This window comes from Zonotrichia albicollis, chromosome 32, assembly GCF_047830755.1.
Source record: "Zonotrichia albicollis isolate bZonAlb1 chromosome 32, bZonAlb1.hap1, whole genome shotgun sequence".
Classification (NCBI taxonomy): Eukaryota; Metazoa; Chordata; class Aves; order Passeriformes; family Passerellidae; genus Zonotrichia; species Zonotrichia albicollis.
The window spans coordinates 1,089,889-1,107,005 of NC_133850.1; the positions used below are offsets into that span (position 1 = coordinate 1,089,889).

At 60.3% G+C, this 17,117-nt stretch overlaps 4 protein-coding genes across 4 annotated transcripts; all 4 read right to left on the reverse strand.

Annotated features, from left to right (window-relative positions):
* Positions 1-996: 996 nt before the first annotated feature.
* LOC141725975 (uncharacterized) lies at positions 997-2,399 on the reverse strand. The gene has a single exon (XM_074530138.1). The coding sequence runs from the start codon at positions 2,296-2,298 to the stop codon at positions 997-999; it is 1,302 nt and encodes a 433-aa protein (XP_074386239.1). The 5' UTR covers positions 2,299-2,399.
* Positions 2,400-2,978: 579 nt separating this feature from the next.
* On the reverse strand, positions 2,979-8,966 carry LOC141726121 (uncharacterized). Its single transcript, XM_074530446.1, has 2 exons — positions 6,594-8,966; positions 2,979-4,415 (listed from the first exon to the last, which is right to left on the reverse strand). The coding sequence occupies exons 1-2, from the start codon at positions 8,827-8,829 to the stop codon at positions 3,418-3,420; spliced, it is 3,234 nt and encodes a 1,077-aa protein (XP_074386547.1). The 5' UTR covers positions 8,830-8,966; the 3' UTR covers positions 2,979-3,417.
* An 898-nt stretch (positions 8,967-9,864) lies between these two features.
* LOC141726063 (uncharacterized) lies at positions 9,865-11,843 on the reverse strand. Its single transcript, XM_074530356.1, has one exon. It carries the CDS (start codon positions 11,670-11,672, stop codon positions 10,089-10,091), a length of 1,584 nt encoding a protein of 527 aa, XP_074386457.1. The 5' UTR covers positions 11,673-11,843; the 3' UTR covers positions 9,865-10,088.
* Positions 11,844-12,648: 805 nt separating this feature from the next.
* LOC141725976 (uncharacterized) lies at positions 12,649-17,050 on the reverse strand. The gene is made up of 3 exons (XM_074530139.1): positions 16,755-17,050; positions 15,429-16,574; positions 12,649-14,423 (listed from the first exon to the last, which is right to left on the reverse strand). The coding sequence occupies exons 2-3, from the start codon at positions 16,563-16,565 to the stop codon at positions 12,894-12,896; spliced, it is 2,667 nt and encodes an 888-aa protein (XP_074386240.1). The 5' UTR covers positions 16,566-16,574; positions 16,755-17,050; the 3' UTR covers positions 12,649-12,893.
* Positions 17,051-17,117: the final 67 nt, after the last annotated feature.

Sequence of the window (17,117 nt, forward strand, 5' to 3'; positions counted from 1 at the left end):
CCTCCCCTGCCCCCCACAAATACCCTCCCGGAGCCCCCCGCGATGGGGTCGGGCCGAGCTCCCCCTCTCCGCTCACCTGCGGGCTCCGGGCGGCGATGCCGGCGGGGCCGGGGCAGCTGCGGCCGGAGCGGGGGAACCGGGTGGTGTTGGGGCGCCTCTTCCTCCCGGTGTTTCTGTTTCGTTGTCCCTCTTTTTCCTTTGTCCCTCCTCCTCCTCCCCCTCCTCTTCCTCCCGCTCCTCCTCAGCTCCCAGTCCGGCCCGGGCAGCGCCGGCCCCCAAAAGCCGGCGGCGAAGGAGGGCGTGGTTATGCAAATCAGAGAGCGATCGCGCGCTGGGATTGGTGGGAGGGTGGAGCGCGGGGTTTTCTCCGTGACGTCACTGCGGGGGGGGAGTTGGAGCGTCCGGAGACAGCGGCCGGGAATGGGGACCGGGAATGGGAACAGGGACCGGGAATCGGGACAATGAATGGGGACTTGTAATGCTAATGGAACCGGAAATGCGGACAGGGAGCGGGATTGGGGACAGGGAATAGGGACCAGTATTGAGGACAGGGAGAGGAAATGGGGACAGGGAAGGGGGACCACTATTGAGAACCCAGACTGGAATTAGGGAGTGGTAATGGAAATGAGGACAGGGAATGGCGACCGTGGGGTTCCCAAAGTCCTAAGGAAGCCCCAAATCTGTCCCAGGAACTCTCAACTCCCTCTAGCCCAGCATGTCCCTCACCCCCTGGAAGATCCCCCCATGTCAACATCCTCATCTTGGTTCAACGTCTTTATTATTAACCTCGGATTTAGAAACGTGTATAAAAATAATAAAAAGAAAATGCAGGCCACGAGGAGCCAGGTGGATGTGGAGCCCCCAGCCGGGTGTCCTCCAAACAAGGATCAAGGGGGCTCTGCACTCCTGGACTCACTGGGGACCATCCTGAGCAGATCCTCCCGTGTGAGATGGAGCTGGAGCAGCGCACGGAGCTCTTCCCACCCAGGGCTGCCCTCAGTGCTGGCTCTTCTGGTGTTTGGTCATGCTGCCGCTTGCAATGAAGCCCTTCCCACAGTGGGGACACTGGTAGGGTCTCTCTCCAGTGTGGATGCGCCGGTGGATGATGAGGGCAGAGTTGTACCGGAATCCCACCCCACATTCGGGACAGCGGAAGGGCCTCTCGTCCGTGTGAATGCGCTGGTGCCTGAGGAGTTCAGACGAGGTGTAAAAGCCCTTCTGGCACTGATCACACTCGTAGGGCCCCTCCCCGGTGTGCCTGCGCCGGTGCCTGTTGAGGACAGAGTTGTGCCTGAAGCCCTTCCCGCAGTCAGGGCAGTGGAACGGCCTCTCCTCGGTGTGGATGAGCTGGTGACTGAGGAGATCGGAGCTGCTCCGAAACTGTTTCCTGCACTGATCACACTCGTAGGGCCTCTCCCCGGTGTGGATCATCCGGTGCCTGTTCAGGGTGGAGACGCGGTTGAAGCGCTGCCCGCAGTCGGGGCACTGGAAGGGCCTCTCGTCCGTGTGTGAGCGCTGGTGAACCACGAGTCCACCACTGCTCATAAAGCTCTTCTGGCACTGGTCACACTGGTAGGGTCGTTCCCCCGTGTGGCTCCTGTGGTGGACAATGAGATGGGAGCTCAAGGTGAAGCCCTTCCCACATTCCCCGCACTTATAGAGTCTCTCCTCGGTGTGGATGCGTCGGTGGATAACCAGGTGTGACTTTTCCCTGAATCCCTTTCCACAATCGGGACAGCAAAATGGCCGCTCGTTGGTGTGAATGCTCTGGTGACTGACGAGATTGGAGTTGGTGCAAAACCTCTGATGGCATTCAGCACACTCAAAGGGCCTCTCCCCGGTGTGGCTCCTCAGGTGGACAGTCAGTTTGGATCTCCACCTGAAGCTCTTCCCACATTCCGAGCACTTGTGGGGCTTCTCCTCCCCACCCTGGAGCGGCTCTTGGACCCCCAGCTCCGAGCTCTGACCCTGCTCCAGGCTGGGTTTTTCCCCCTCAGATCCCGTGTGGGTTCTCTGGTGCACAATCAGGCAGGATCTCCTCTTGAAGCTCTTCCCACACTCGGAGCACTTGTGGGGCTTCTCCTCCCCACCCTGGAGCTGCTCACGGGGCCCCAGCTCGGATCTCTGAGCCCCTCCATGGCCCAGGCTGGCTCTTTCCCCCTCGGATCCCCGCGCTCTGCCTTTGCAGCCCCTCCTGCTCAGGGATCTCCGCGGCTTCTCCTCCCCGTTGGCTTCTCCCTGCCGAGCCGTGGAGCCGCTCCAAACGGCCTCTGCCACCGGCTCCTCGCTGCTCTCCATGCTCAGCTCCTGCTCGGGGGGAGCAAGGACAAGGACACGATGGGATTTGCCCCCACGGGGACAAGGACACGATGGGATTTGCCCCCATGGGGACAAGGACACGATGGCATTTGAGCCCACGGGGACAAGGACACGATGGGATTTGCCTCCCCTGCCCCCCACAAATACCCTCCCGGAGCCCCCCGCGATGGGGTCGGGCCCAGCTCCCCCTCTCCGCTCACCTGCGGGCTCCGGGCGGCGATGCCGGCGGGGCCGGGGCAGCTGCGGCCGGAGCGGGGGAACCGCGTGGTGTTGGGGCGCCTCTTCCTCCCGGTGTTCCTGTTCCGTTGTCCCTCCTCTTCCTTTGTCCGTCCTTTTCCTTTGTCCCTCCTCCTCCTCTCCCTCCTCTTCCTCCCGCTCCTCCTCAGCTCCGAGTCCGGCCCGGGCAGCGCCGGCCCCCAAAAGCCGGCGGGGAAGAAGGGCGTGATTATGCAAATCAGAGAGCGGTCGCGCGCTGGGATTGGTGGGAGGGTGGAGCGCGGGGTTTTCTCCGTGACGTCACTGCGGGGGGGAGTTGGAGCGTCCGGAGACAGCGGCCGGGAATGGGGACCGGGAATGGGAACGGGGACCGGGAATCGGGACAAGGAATGGGGACTGGGAATGGAACCGGGAATGCGGACAGGGAGCAGGATTGGGGACAGGGAATGGGAACAGGGAATGGGGACCAGTATTAGGGACACAGACTGGAATTAAGGAGCGGTAATAGAAATGAGGACAGGGAATGGCGACCGTGGGGTTCCCAAAGTCCTAAGGAAGCCCCAAATCTGTCCCAGGAACTCTCAACTCCCTCTAGCCCAGCATGTCCCTCACCCCCTGTAAGATGCCCCCATGTCCACATCCTCATTTTGGTTCAATGTCTTTATTATTAACCTCGCATTTAGAAACGTGTATAAAAATAACAAAAAGAAAATGCAAGCCACGAGGAGCCAGGTGGATGTGGAGCCCCCAGCCGGGTGTCCTCCAAACAAGGATCAAGGGGGCTCTGCCCACCTGGGCTCACTGGGGACCATCCAGACCAGATCCTCCCGTGTGAGATGGAGCTGGAGCAGCGCACGGAGCTCTTCCCAACCAGGGCTGCCCTCAGTGCTGCCTCTTCTGGTGTCTGGTCATGCTGCTGCTTGTGGTGAAGCCCTTCCCACACTGGGGACACTGGTAGGGTCTCTCCCCGGTGTGGATGCGCCGGTGGACGATGAGGGCACAGTTCTGCTTGAATCCCACCCCACAATCGGGACAGCGGAAGGGCCTCTCCCCGGTGTGACTGCGTTGGTGACGGCGGAGCTCAGAGCTGCTCAGGAACCTCTTCTGGCACGGATCACACTCGTAGGGCCCCTCCCCGGTGTGGCTCCTCAGGTGGGCAGTCAGGTTGGAGTTGTCTCTGAAGCCCTTCCCACAGTGATCACACTTGTAGGGTCTCTCCCCAGTGTGGATACGCTGGTGGGTGATGAGGTTGCTGTTGTTCTTGTAGCCCTTTCCGCAGTCAGGGCAGTAGAAAGGCCTCACCTCGGTGTGAATGAGCTGGTGACGGAGGAGATGGGAGGACCTGTCAAACCTTTTCTCGCACTGATCACACTCGTAGGGCCTCTCCCCGGTGTGGATCATCCGGTGCCTGTTCATGGTGGAGACACGGTTGAAGCCCTTCCCGCAGTCGGGGCACTGGAAGGGCCTCTCGTCCCTGTGTGAGCGCTGGTGCACCAGGAGATCAGAGCTGCTCATAAACCTCTTCTGGCACTGGTCACACTCGTAGGGTCGTTCCCCCGTGTGGCTCCTGTGGTGGACAATGAGATGGGAGCTCAAGGTGAAGCCCTTCCCACACTCCCCACACTTATAGGGTCTCTCCTCGGTGTGGATGCGTCGGTGGATAACCAGGTGTGACTTTTGCCTGAATCCCTTTCCACAACCGGGACAGCAAAATGGCCGCTCGTTGGTGTGAATGCGCTGGTGACTGACCAGATGGACGCTGCCGTAAAACCTCTGATGGCATTCAGCACACTCAAAGGGCCTCTCCCCGGTGTGGCTCCTCAGGTGGGCATTCAGTTTGGACTTACACCTGAAGCTCTTCCCACACTCGGAGCACTTGTGGGGCTTCTCCTCCCCACCCTGGAGCTGCTCTTGGACCCCCAGCTCTGAGCTCTGACCCTGCTCCAGGCTGGGTTTTTCCTCCTCAGATCCCGTGTGGGTTCTCTGGTGCACAATCAGGCAGGATCTCCTCTTGAAGCTCTTCCCACACTCGGAGCACTTGTGGGGCTTCTCCTCCCCGTTGGCTTCTCCCTGCCGAGCCGTGGAGCCGCTCCAAACGGCCTCTGCCACCGGCTCCTCGCTGCTCTCCATGCTCAGCTCCTGCTCGGGGGGAGCAAGGACAAGGACACGGTGGGATTTGCCCCCATGGGGACAAGGACACGATGGGATTTGCCTCCCCTGTGGAGAAGGACACGATGGGATTTGCCGCCACGGGGACAAGGACACGATGGGATTTGCCCCCATGGGGACAAGGACACGATGGGATTTGCCCGCATGGGGACAAGGACACGATGGGATTTGCCTCTCCCGCCCCCCACAAAAACCCTCCCGGAGCCCCCCGCCATGGGGTCGGGCCCAGCTCCCCCTCTCCGCTCACCTGCGGGCTCCGGGCGGCGATGCCGGCGGGGCCGGGGCAGCTGCGGCCGGAGCGCGGGAACCGCGCGGTGTTGGGGCGCCTTTTCCTCCCGGTGTTCCTGTTCCGTTGTCCCTCCTCTTCTTTTGTCCCTCCTCTTCCTCCTCCTCCTTCTCCCCCTCCTCTTCCTCCCGCTCCTCCTCCACTCCGAGTCCGGCCCGGGCAGCGCCGGCACCCAAAAGCAGGCGGGGAAGAAGGGCGTGGTTATGCAAATCAGGGAGCGATCGCGCGCTGAGATTGGTGGGAGGGAGGAGCGCGGGGTTTGCTCGGTGACGTCATGGCTGGAGGGGACCGCGAATGGGAATGGGGACCAGGAACGGAAAAGGGACCCTGTGGTGGTCTCAGGGGTCCCAAGATGAGGGAGGGATGAAAATTTTGACTCCGTGTTTTTATTTTCAGAAAGACGATTTATTATTTTATGATATACATAGTACACTAAAAGAAAATGCTATATTAAAGGTATATGAAAGTAATAGAAAACTAAGATTTCATCAGAAAGCTAGAAAATAATAAGAAACAATGATCATAAAATCTTGTGAGTAACCAAATTTCAAGACAGCTAAACTGTGATTGGTCCTTCATTAGCAACAACCTCACTAGACCAATCAAAGATGAAATTGCTGCATTCCACAGCACCAGATAATTAGTGTTTATAGCTTAATTTTAGAGGCCATTCAGCTTCTCAGGAGAAAAAGATCCTAAGGAAAGGATTTTTTAATAAAATATGTCCATGACACATTTTATTTAAATGGAGCGTGAATACTGGACTGGGATTGGGAATCAGGAGAGGGGCCGGAATTGTGATCAGGAATCAGAAAATGGGAAGGGGACAGGGAATAGAGAAATGGGAATTGGGGACTGGAATAGGAAAAGGGGAAAAGGACAGGGAATAGAGAAATGGGAATTGGGATCAGGAATAAGAAAATGGGAACGGGACAGGGAATAGAGAAATGGGAATTGGGGACTAGAATAGGAAAATGGGCACAGGACAGGGAATTCGGGAATTCCAACCAGATAGAGAATATGGGAGAGAGACAAGTATTGAGACAGGAATGGGATCTGGACTCGGATGAGAGCAGGATCCTGGACAGGGGACAGCAGGAACCAGGACGGGAGGACGTGGGGACACTGCCAGGGCAGGGGGTCCTTGATCTGCTGCCCCAGATGGAGCTGCTGGGCCTGGGGTGCCCAAAGCCCTGAGGAGCCCCCAAATCTGTCCCAGGCACCCTCAACTCCATGGACCCAGCATTCCCCTCATGGAAAAAATTACGGAAAAAATGACAGAAAAACTTTTTCTGGGGTCAGAAGTCGACAAATGTGCTCTCCATAATGGATTTCTGATCTTGGACTGCGGATGAGCTCAGGTGACCACGGGGAGCCAGGAGGATGTGGAGCCCCCAGCCAGGTGTGCTCCAAACAAGGATCAAGGGGGCTCTGCCCACCTGGGCTCACTGGGGACCATCCAGGGCAGATCCTCCCGTGTGAGATGGAGCTGGAGCAGCGCACGGAGCTCTTCCCACCAAGGGCTGCCCATGGTGCTTGCTCTTTTGGTGTCTGGTCAAGCTGGAGATTTGAGGAAAGCTCTTGCCACACTGATTGCATTCGTAGGGTCTCTCCCCAGTGTGGATGCGCCGGTGGACGATGAGGTTGCTGTTCTGAACGAAGCCCTTCCCGCAGTCACGGCATTGGAACGGCTTCTCCTCGAGGTGGATGAGCTGGTGACGGAGGAGATCAGCGCTCCTCAGAAACCTCTTCTTGCACTGATCACACTTGTAGGGCCTCTTCTCGCTGTGGATGCGCTGGTGGGCGACGAATTCAGAGTTGTGCTTGAAGCTGTTCCCACAATCAGGGCAGCGGAACGGCCTCTCCTCGGTGTGGATGCGCTGGTGCATGCGCAGATGGGAGCTGCTCTGGAAGCTCTTCTTGCACTGATCACACTCGTAGGGTCGTTCCCCAGTGTGGCTCCTCTGGTGGTAAATCAGGTGGGACTTGTAAATGAAGCTCTTCCCGCACTCCCCACACTCGTGGGGCCTCTCCCCGGTGTGGATCATCTGGTGGGTGACCAGGGTGGAGTTGTTGGTGAAGCTCTTCCCACACTGCGGACACTGGTAGGGTCTCTCCCCGGTGTGGATGCGCCGGTGGACCATGAGGTTGCTTTTGTGAACGAAGCCCTTCCCGCAGTCATGGCAGTAGAACGGCTTCTCCTCGATGTGGATGAGCTGGTGACAGAGGAGATCAGTGCTCCTCAGAAACCTCTTCTGGCACTGATCACACTTGTAGGGCCTCTCCCCGCTGTGGATGCGCTGGTGGACAGTCAGATGGGAGCTATGGGTGAAACTCTTCCCGCACTGATCACACTCGTAGGGCCTCTCCCCAGTGTGGCTCCTCAGGTGGGCAGTCAGGGTGGACCTCGTTCTGAAGCTCTTCCCACACTGGGGACACTCCTGGGGTCCCTCGCCAGTGTGGATGCGCCGGTGGGTGTTGAGGTGGGACTTGCGTCTGAAGCCCTTCCCGCACTCACGGCAGTGGAACGGCCTCTCCTCGGTGTGGGTGATCTGGTGACTGAGGAGATTGGAGCTGCTCCGAAACCGTTTCCTGCACTGACCACACTCGTAGGGCCTCTCCCCGGTGTGGATGCGCCGGTGCTGGTTGAGGTCGGAGACGCTTTTGAAGCCCATCCCGCAGTCGGGGCACTGGAAGGGCCTCTCGTCCGTGTGTGAGCGCTGGTGCCCCACGAGATCAGAGCTGCTCACAAACCTCTTCTGGCACTGATCACACTCGTAGGGTCGCACCGGCGTGTGCCTCCTCTGGTGGTAAGTCAGGTGGGACTTGGACGTGTAGCTCTTCCCACACTCCCCACACTCAAAGGGCCTCTCCCCGGTGTGGCTCCTCAGGTGGGCAGTCAGGGTGGAGCTGTGTCTGAAGCTCTTCCCACACTGGGGACACTCGTAGGGCCTCTCCCCGGTGTGGATCATCCGGTGCCTGTTCAGGGTGGAGACGAGGTTGAAGCCCTTCCCGCAGTCGGGGCACTGGAAGGGCCTCTCGTCCGTGTGTGAGCGCTGGTGCACCAGGAGCTCAGAGCTCCTCAAAAACCTCTTCTGGCACTGGTCACACTCGTAGGGTCGTTCCCCCGTGTGGGTTCTCTGGTGGGCTGAAAGGCTGGAACTATGTCTAAAGCTCTGCCCACACTCCCCACACTCATAGGGCTTCTCCCCGGTGTGGATTTGCTGGTGGATGACGAGGCTGGACCTTTCCCTGAATCCCTTTCCACAATCAGGACAGCAAAATGGCCGCTCGTTGGTGTGAATGCGCTGGTGAATGACGAGATCGGCCTTGGTGTAAAACCTCTGATGGCATTCAGCACATTCAAAGGGCCTCTCCCCGGTGTGGCTCCTCAGGTGGACAGTCAGTTTGGACCTACACCTGAAGCTCTTCCCACATTCCGAGCACTTGTGGGGCTTCTCCTCCCCACCCTGGAGCTGCTCTTGGACCCCCAGCTCTGACCTCTGACCCTGCTCCAGGCTGGGTTTTTCCCCCTCAGATCCCGTGTGGGTTCTCTGGTGCACAATCAGGCAGGATCTCCTCTTGAAGCTCTTCCCACACTCGGAGCACTTGTGGGGCTTCTCCTCCCCTCCCTGGAGCTGCTCACGGGGCCCCAGCTCGGATCTCTGAGCCCCTCCATGGCCCAGGCTGGCTCTTTCCCCCTCGGATCCCCGCGCTCTGCCTTTGCAGCCCCTCCTGCTCAGGGATCTCCGCGGCTTCTCCTCCCCGTTGGCTTCTCCCTGCCGAGCCGTGGAGCCGCTCCAAACGGCCTCTGCCACCGGCTCCTCGCTGCTCTCCATGCTCAGCTCCTGCTCGGGGGGAGCAAGGACAAGGACACGATGGGATTTGCCCCCGTGGGGAAAAAGAACACGATGGGATTTGCCCCCACGGGGACAAGGACACGATGGGATTTGCCCCCACGGGGACAAGGACACGATGGGATTTGCCTCCCCTGCCCCCCACAAAAACCCTCCCGGAGCCCCCCGCGATGGGGTCGGGCCCAGCTCCCCCTCTCCGCTCACCTGCGGGCTCCGGGCGGCGATGCCGGCGGGGCCGGGGCAGCTGCGGCCGGAGCGGGGGAACCGCGTGGTGTTGGGGCGCCTCTTCCTCCCCGTGTTTCTGTTCCGTTGTCCCTCCTCTTCCTTTGTCCCTCCTTTTCCTTTGTCCCTCCTCCTTCTCCCCCTCCTCTCCCTCCCGCTCCTCCTCCGCTCCGAGTGCGGCCCGGGCAACGCCGGCCCCAAAAGCAGCCGCGGAGCGAAGGCGTGGCTATGCAAATCAGGGAGCGATCGCACGTTCGGATTGGTGGGAGGGAGGAGCGCGGGGTTTGCTCGGTGACGCCATGTTGGGGGTGGTTCTGCAGCGTCCGGGGAGAGCGGAGCGGGAATGGGGACCGGGAATGGGGACCGGGACCGGGAATGGGGCCCGAGAATGGGAACAGGAACCGGGAATGGGGACCGGGACCGGGAATGGGGACAAGGACCGAGAATGGGGACAGGGACCGGAGACCGGGAATGGGAATGGAACCGGAAGTGCGGACAGGGAGCGGGACTGGGGACAGGGAATGGGGACCGGGAATGCGAACCAGGAACGGGAACACGAAATGTGGACCAGTATTGGGGACAGGGAGCGGGAATGGAGACCGGGAATGGGGACCCAGACTGGGGATAAGGACCGGCAATGGGAACAGCGAATGGGGACCGTAGGGTTCCCAAAGCCAGGAGGAAACCCCAAATCTGTCCCAGGAACCCTCAACTCCCTCTGCCCCAGCATCCTCCTCATCCCCCTGAAGATCCCCCCATGTCCACATCCTCATCTTTTTTAGATGTCTTTATTATTAATCTTGGATTTAAAAACGTGTAGAAAAATAACAAAGAGAAAAAAAACCAAAATCCAGGCTACGAGTAGCCAGGTGGATGTGGAGCCTCCAGCCAGGTGTCCTCCAAACTGGGATCACCTGGGCTCTTCCCACAGGGGCTCACTGGGGATCACCCAGCACAGACCATCCAGGGGGGGATGGAGCTGGAGCAGCGCACGGAGCTCTTCCCACCCAGGGCTGCCCTCAGTGCTGGCTCTTCTGGTGTTTGGTCATTCTGCCGCTTGTGGTGAAGCCCTTCCCACACTGGGGACACTGGTAGGGTCTCTCCCCGGTGTGGATGCGCCGGTGGACGATTAGGGCAGAGTTGTGCCTGAATCCCACCCCACAATCGAGACAGCGGAAGGGCCTCTCGTCCGTGTGGATGCGCTGGTGAAGGAGGAGTTCAGACGAGGTGTAAAAGCTCTTCTGGCACTGATCACATTTGTAGGGCCTCTCCCCAGTGTGGCTTCTGAGGTGGACAGTCAGGCTGGAGCTGTCTATGAAGCCCTTCCCACACTGGGGGCACTTGTAGGGTCTCTCCCCGGTGTGGATCCTCCTGTGTGTGACAAGGGTTGACTTCTCTTTGAATCCCACCCCACAATCGGGACAGCGGAAGGGCCTCTCGTCCGTGTGGATGCGCTGGTGCTTGAGGAGATCAGATGAGGAGTAAAAGCCCTTCTGGCACTGATCACACTCGTAGGGCCTCTCCCCGGTGTGGCTCCTCAGGTGGACAGTAAGCCTGGAGCTCTGGGTGAAACTCTTCCCACACTGGGGACACTCATAGGGCCTCTCCCCAGTGTGGCTCCTCAGGTGGACAGTCAGGTTGGAGCTGGAGGTGAAGACCTTCCCACACTGGGGACACTCGTGGGGTCTCTCCCCGGTGTGAATGCGCCGGTGGACGATGAGGGCACACTTGTGCCTGAATCCCTGCCCGCAGTCACGACAGTGGAACGGCCTCTCCTCGGTGTGGATGAGCTGGTGACTGAGGAGATTGGAGCTGCTCAGGAACCTCTTCTGGCACTGATCACACTCGTAGGGCCTCTCCCAGGTGTGGATGTGCCGGTGCCTTTTGAGGTGGGAGACGCTTTTGAAGCCCTTCCCGCAGTCGGGGCACTGGAAGGGCCTCTCGTCCGTGTGTGAGCGCTGGTGCCCCACGAGTTCAGAGCTGCTCATAAATCTTTTCTTGCACTGGTGACACTCGTAGGGTCGTTCCCCCGTGTGGCTCCTGTCGTGGACAATGAGGTGGGAGCTCAAGGTGAAGCCCTTCCCACATTCCCCGCACTTATAGGGTCTCTCCTCGGTGTGGATGCGTCGGTGGATAACCAGGTGTGACTTTTCCCTGAATCCCTTTCCACAATCGGGACAGCAAAATGGCCGCTCGATGGTGTGAATGCTCTGGTGACTGACAAGACTGGAGTTGGTGCAAAACCTCTGATGGCATTCATCACACTCAAAGGGCCTCTCCCCGGTGTGGCTCCTCAGGTGGGCATTCAGTTTGGATCTCCACCTGAAGCTCTTCCCACACTCGGAGCACTTGTGGGGCTTCTCCTCCCCATCCTGGAGCTGCTCTTGGACCCCCAGCTCTGAGCTCTGACCCTGCTCCAGGCTGGGTTTTTCCCCCTCAGATCCCGTGTGGGTTCTCTGGTGCACAATCAGGCAGGATCTCCTCTTGAAGCTCTTCCCACACTCGGAGCACTTGTGGGGCTTCTCCTCCCCGTTGGCTTCTCCCTGCCGAGCCGTGGAGCCGCTCCAAACGGCCTCTGCCACCGGCTCCTCGCTGCTCTCCATGCTCAGCTCCTGCTCGGGGGAGCAAGGACAAGGAAACGATGGGATTTGCCCCCGTGGGGACAAGGACACGATGGGATTTGCCCCCACGGGGACAAGGACACGATGGGATTTGCCCCCATGGGGACAAGGACACGATGGGATTTGCCGCTATGGGGACAAGGACACGATCGGATTTGCCCCCACGGGGACAAGGACACCATGGGATTTGCCCCCACGGGGACAAGGACACGATGGGATTTGCCTCCCCTGCCCCACAAAAACCCTCCCGAAGCCCCCCGCGATGGGGTCGGGCCCAGCTCCCCCTCTCCGCTCACCTGCGGGCTCCGGGCGGCGATGCCGGCGGGGCCGGGGCAGCTGCGGCCGGAGCGGGGGAACCGCGTGGTGTTGGGGCGCCTCTTCCTCCCGGTGTTTCTGTTCCTTTGTCCCTTCCCTTCCTTTGTCCCTCCTCCTCTTCCTCCTCCTCCCCCTCCTCTTCCTCCCGCTCCTCCTCAGCTCCGAGTCCGGCCCGGGCAGCGCCGGCCCCCAAAAGCCGGCGGGGAAGAAGGGCGTGATTATGCAAATCAGAGAGCGATCGCGCGCTGGGATTGGTGGGAGGGTGGAGCGCGGGGTTTTCTCCGTGACGTCACTGCGGGGGGGGAGTTGGAGCGTCCGGAGACAGCGGCCGGGAATGGAGACCGGGAATGGGAACAGGGACCGGCAATCGGGACAAGGAATGGGGACTGGTAATGGGAATGGAACCGGAAATGCGGACAGGGAGCGGGACTGGGGACAGGGAATGGGAACAGGGAATGGGGACCAGTATTAGGGAGACAGATTGGGGATAAGGAGCGGGAATGGAAATGGGGACAGGGAATGGGGACCATGGGGAGCCCTAAGTTCTGGGGAAGCACCAAATCTGTCCCAGGAACCCTCAACTCCCTCTGGCCCAGCATACCCCTCATCCCCCCGAAGATCCTCCCATGTCCACATCCTCGTCTTGGTTCAAAGTCTTTATTATTAGCCTCGGACTTAGAAAGGTTTATGAAAACAACAAAGAGAAATAAAAAGAAAATCCAGGCCACGAGGAGCCAGGTGGATGTGGAGCCCCCAGCCAGGTGTGCTGCAAGCAGGAGTCAAGGGGGCTCTGCCCACCTGGGCTCACTGGGGACCATCCAGACCAGATCCTCCCGTGTGAGATGGAGCTGGAGCAGCGCACGGAGCTCTTCCTACCCAGGGCTGCCCTCAGGGCGGGCTCTTCTGGTGTTTGGTCATGGTGCTGCTTGTGGTGAAGCTCTTCCCACACCGGGGAGACTGGTAGGGTCTCTCCCCGGTGTGGATGCGCTGGTGGACGATGAGGGCAGAGTTGTGCTTGTATCCCACCCCACATTCGGGACAGCGGAAGGGCCTCTCGTCCGTGTGGATGCGCTGGTGAAGGAGGAGTTCAGACGAGGAGTAAAAGCCCTTCTGGCACTGATCACACTTGTAGGGTCTCTCCCCCGTGTGCCTGCGCCGGTGCTTGTTGAGGGCAGAGTTGCGCCTGAAGCCCTTCCCGCAGTCACGGCAGTGGAACGGCCTCTCCTCACTGTGAATGAGCTGGTGAGTGAGGAGATCGGAGCTGCTCCGAAACTGTTTCCTGCACTGACCACACTCGTAGGGCCTCTCCCCGGTGTGAATGCGCCGGTGCTTGTTCAGGGTGGAGACGCGGTTGAAGCGCTTCCCGCAGTCGGGGCACTGGAAGGGCCTCTCGTCCGTGTGTGAGCGCTGGTGCACCAGGAGATCAGAGCTGCTCATAAAGCTCTTCTGGCACTGGTCACACTCGTAGGGTCGTTCCCCCGTGTGGCTCCTCAGGTGGGCTGAAAGGGTGGAGCTATCTCTAAAGCTCTTCCGACACTCCCCACACTCATAGGGCTTCTCCCCGGTGTGGATTCGCTGGTGGATCACGAGGCTGGACCTTTCCCTGAATGCCTTTCCACAATCAGGACAGCAAAATGGCCGCTCGTTGGTGTGAATGCGCTGGTGACGGACCAGATGGGCGCTGCTGTAAAACCTCTGATGGCATTCATCACACTCAAAGGGCCTCTCCCCGGTGTGGCTCCTCAGGTGGACAGTCAGGCTGGACCTCTTTCTGAATCTCTTCCCACACTGTGGACACTCATAGGGCCTCTCCCTGGTGTGGATACGCTGGTGGACGATGAGGTCGGACTTGTGTCTGAATCCCTTCCCACAATCAGGACAGCAGAACGGCCGCTCCTCGGTGTGAACCCACTGGTGACTACGAAGATTGGAGCTGCTCAAGAACATCTTGTTGCACACATCACACTCGTACGGTCGTTCCCCCGTGTGGATTCTGCAATGACGCATGAGGTAGCATCTCTGCTTGAAGCTCTTCCCACACTCGGAGCACTTGTGGGGCTTCTCCTCCCCTCCCTGGAGCTGCTCACGGGGCCCCAGCTCGGATCTCTGTGCTCCTCCATGGCCCAGGCTGGCTCTTTCCCCCTCGGATCCCCGCGCTCTGCCTTTGCAGCCCCTCCTGCTCAGGGATCTCCGCGGCTTCTCCTCCCCGTTGGCTTCTCCCTGCCGAGCCGTGGAGCCGCTCCAAACGGCCTCTGCCACCGGCTCCTCGCTGCTCTCCATGCTCAGCTCCTGCTCGGGGGGAGCAAGGACAAGGACACGATGGGATTTGCCCCCATGGGGACAAGGACACGATGGGATTTGCCTCCCCTGCTCCCCACAAAAGCCCTCCCGGAGCCCCCCGCGATGGGGTCGGGCCCAGCTCCCCCTCTCCGCTCACCTGCGGGCTCCGGGCGGCGATGCCGGCGGGGCCGGGGAAGCTGCGGATGGAGCTGGGGAACCGCGTGGTGTTAGGTCGCCTCTTCCCCGCGGTGTTCCTGTTCCGTTGTCCCTCCTCTTCCTTTGTCCCTCCTCTTCCTTCTTCTCCTTCTCCCCCTCCTCTTCCTCCCGCTCCTCCTCCGCTCCGAGTCCGGCCCGGGCAGCGCCGGCACCCAAAAGCAGGCGGGGAGCGAAGGCGTGGTTATGCAAATCAGGGAGCGATCGCACGTTCGGATTGGTGGGAGGGAGGTGAGCGGGGTTTGCTCGGTGACGCCTTGTTGGGGGGGTGCTGAACGTCCGGAGAGAGCGGAGCGGGAATGGGGACCGGGAATGGGGACAGAGAATAGGAACAGGAACCGGGAATGGGGACCGGGAATCGGGACAATGAATGGAGAGCGGGAATGGGAATGGAACCGGAAGTGCGGACAGGGAGCGGGACTGGGGACAGGGAATGGGGACCAGGAAAGGGAACACGAAATGGGGACCAGTATTGGGGACCGGGACCGGGAATGGGGACAGGGAATGGAGACCGGGAATGGGGACCCAGACTGGGGATAAGGACCGGCAATGGGAATGGGGACAGGGAATCGGGACCGTTGGGTTCCAAAAGCCAGGAGGAAACCCCAAATCTGTCCCAGGAACCCTCAATTCCCTCTGGCCCAGCATGTCCCTCACCCCCTGGAAGATCCCCCCATGTCCACATCCTCATTTTGGTTCAATGTCTTTATTATTAACCTCGGATTTAGAAACGTGTATAAAAATAATAAAAAGAAAATGCAGGCCACGAGGAGCCAGGTGGATGTGGAGCCCCCAGCCAGGTGTGCTCCAAACAAGGATGAAGGGTGCTCTGCACTCCTGGACTCACTGGGGACCATCCTGAGCAGATCCTCCCGTGTGAGATGGAGCTGGATCAGCGCACGGAGCTCTTCCCACCCAGGGCTGCCCTCAGTGCTGGCTCTTCTGGTGTTTGGTCATGCTGCCGCTTGCAATGAAGCCCTTCCCACACTGGGGACACTGGTAGGGTCTCTCTCCAGTGTGGATGCGCCGGTGGATGATGAGGGCAGAGTTGTACCGGAATCCCACCCCACAATCGGGACAGCGGAAGGGCCTCTCGTCCGTGTGGATGCGCTGGTGCCTGAGGAGTTCAGACGAGGTGTAAAAGCCCTTCTGGCACTGATCACACTCGTAGGGCCCCTCCCCGGTGTGACTGCGCCGGTGCCTGTTGAGGACAGAGTTGTGCCTGAAGCCCTTCCCGCAGTCAGGGCAGTGGAACGGCCTCTCCTCGGTGTGGGTGAGCTGGTGACTGAGGAGATCGGAGCTGCTCCGAAACTGTTTCCTGCACTGACCACACTGGTAGGGCCTCTCCCCGGTGTGGATCATCCGGTGCCTGTTCAGGGTGGAGACGCGGTTGAAGCGCTGCCCGCAGTCGGGGCACTGGAAGGGCCTCTCGTCCGTGTGTGAGCGCTGGTGAACCACGAGTCCACCACTGCTCATAAAGCTCTTCTGGCACTGGTCACACTGGTAGGGTCGTTCCCCCGTGTGGCTCCTGTGGTGGACAATGAGATGGGAGCTCAAGGTGAAGCCCTTCCCACATTCCCCGCACTTATAGGGTCTCTCCTCGGTGTGGATGCGTCGGTGGATAACCAGGTGTGACTTTTCCCTGAATCCCTTTCCACAATCGGGACAGCAAAATGGCCGCTCGTTGGTGTGAATGCTCTGGTGACTGACGAGATTGGAGTTGGTGCAAAACCTCTGATGGCATTCAGCACACTCAAAGGGCCTCTCCCCGGTGTGGCTCCTCAGGTGGACAGTCAGTTTGGATCTCCACCTGAAGCTCTTCCCACATTCCGAGCACTTGTGGGACTTCTCCTCCCCACCCTGGAGCTGCTCACGGGGCCCCAGCTCGGATCTCTGAGCCCCTCCATGGCCCAGGCTGGCTCTTTCCCCCTCGGATCCCCGCGCTCTGCCTTTGCAGCCCCTCCTGCTCAGGGATCTCCGCGGCTTCTCCTCCCCGTTGGCTTCTCCCTGCCGAGCCGTGGAGCCGCTCCAAACGGCCTCTGCCACCGGCTCCTCGCTGCTCTCCATGCTCAACTCCTGCTCGGGGAGAGCAAGGACAAGGACACGATGGGATTTGCCCCCGTGGGGACAAGGACACGATGGGATTTGCCCCCACGCGGACAAGGACACGATGGGATTTGCCTCCCCTGCCCCCCACAAAAACCCTCCCGGAGCCCCCCGCGATGGGGTCGGGCCCAGCTCCCCCTCTCCGCTCACCTGCGGGCTCCGGGCGGCGATGCCGGCGGGGCCGGGGCAGCTGCGGCCGGAGCGCGGGAACCGCGTGGTGTTGGGACGGTTCTTCCTCCCGGTGTTTCTGTTTCGTTGCCCCTCCTCTTCCTTTGTCCCTCCTCGTTCTCCTTCTTCTCCCCCTCCTCTTCCTCCCGCTCCTCCTCCGCTCCGAGTCGGGCCCGGGCGGCTCCGGCACCCAGAAGCAGGCGGGGAGCGAGGGCGTGGTTATGCAAATCTGAGAGCGATCGCGCGCTGGGATTGGTGGGAGGGAGGAGCGCAGGGTTTGCTGGGTGACGTCATGGCTGGGACCGGGACCGGGAATGGGGACCAGGAATGGGGACAGGGACCAGG

Bases quoted from the DNA above. Each gene is read 5' to 3' on its own strand.
- LOC141725975 (XM_074530138.1), bottom strand. From the start codon at position 2,298: ATGGAGAGCAGCGAGGAGCCGGTGGCAGAGGCCGTTTGGAGCGGCTCC.
- LOC141726121 (XM_074530446.1), bottom strand. From the start codon at position 8,829: ATGGAGAGCAGCGAGGAGCCGGTGGCAGAGGCCGTTTGGAGCGGCTCC. The intron at 4,416-6,593 runs ACGAATGCAATC...AGGAGAAGCCCC, and splicing joins CCACACTGGGGAGAGACCCT to ACAAGTGCTCCGAGTGTGGG.
- LOC141726063 (XM_074530356.1), bottom strand. From the start codon at position 11,672: ATGGAGAGCAGCGAGGAGCCGGTGGCAGAGGCCGTTTGGAGCGGCTCC.
- LOC141725976 (XM_074530139.1), bottom strand. From the start codon at position 16,565: ATGGAGAGCAGCGAGGAGCCGGTGGCAGAGGCCGTTTGGAGCGGCTCC. The intron at 14,424-15,428 runs TGAGGGCAGCCC...GAGAGGGGGAGC, and splicing joins AACACCAGAAGAGCCAGCAC to TGGGCCCGACCCCATCGCGG.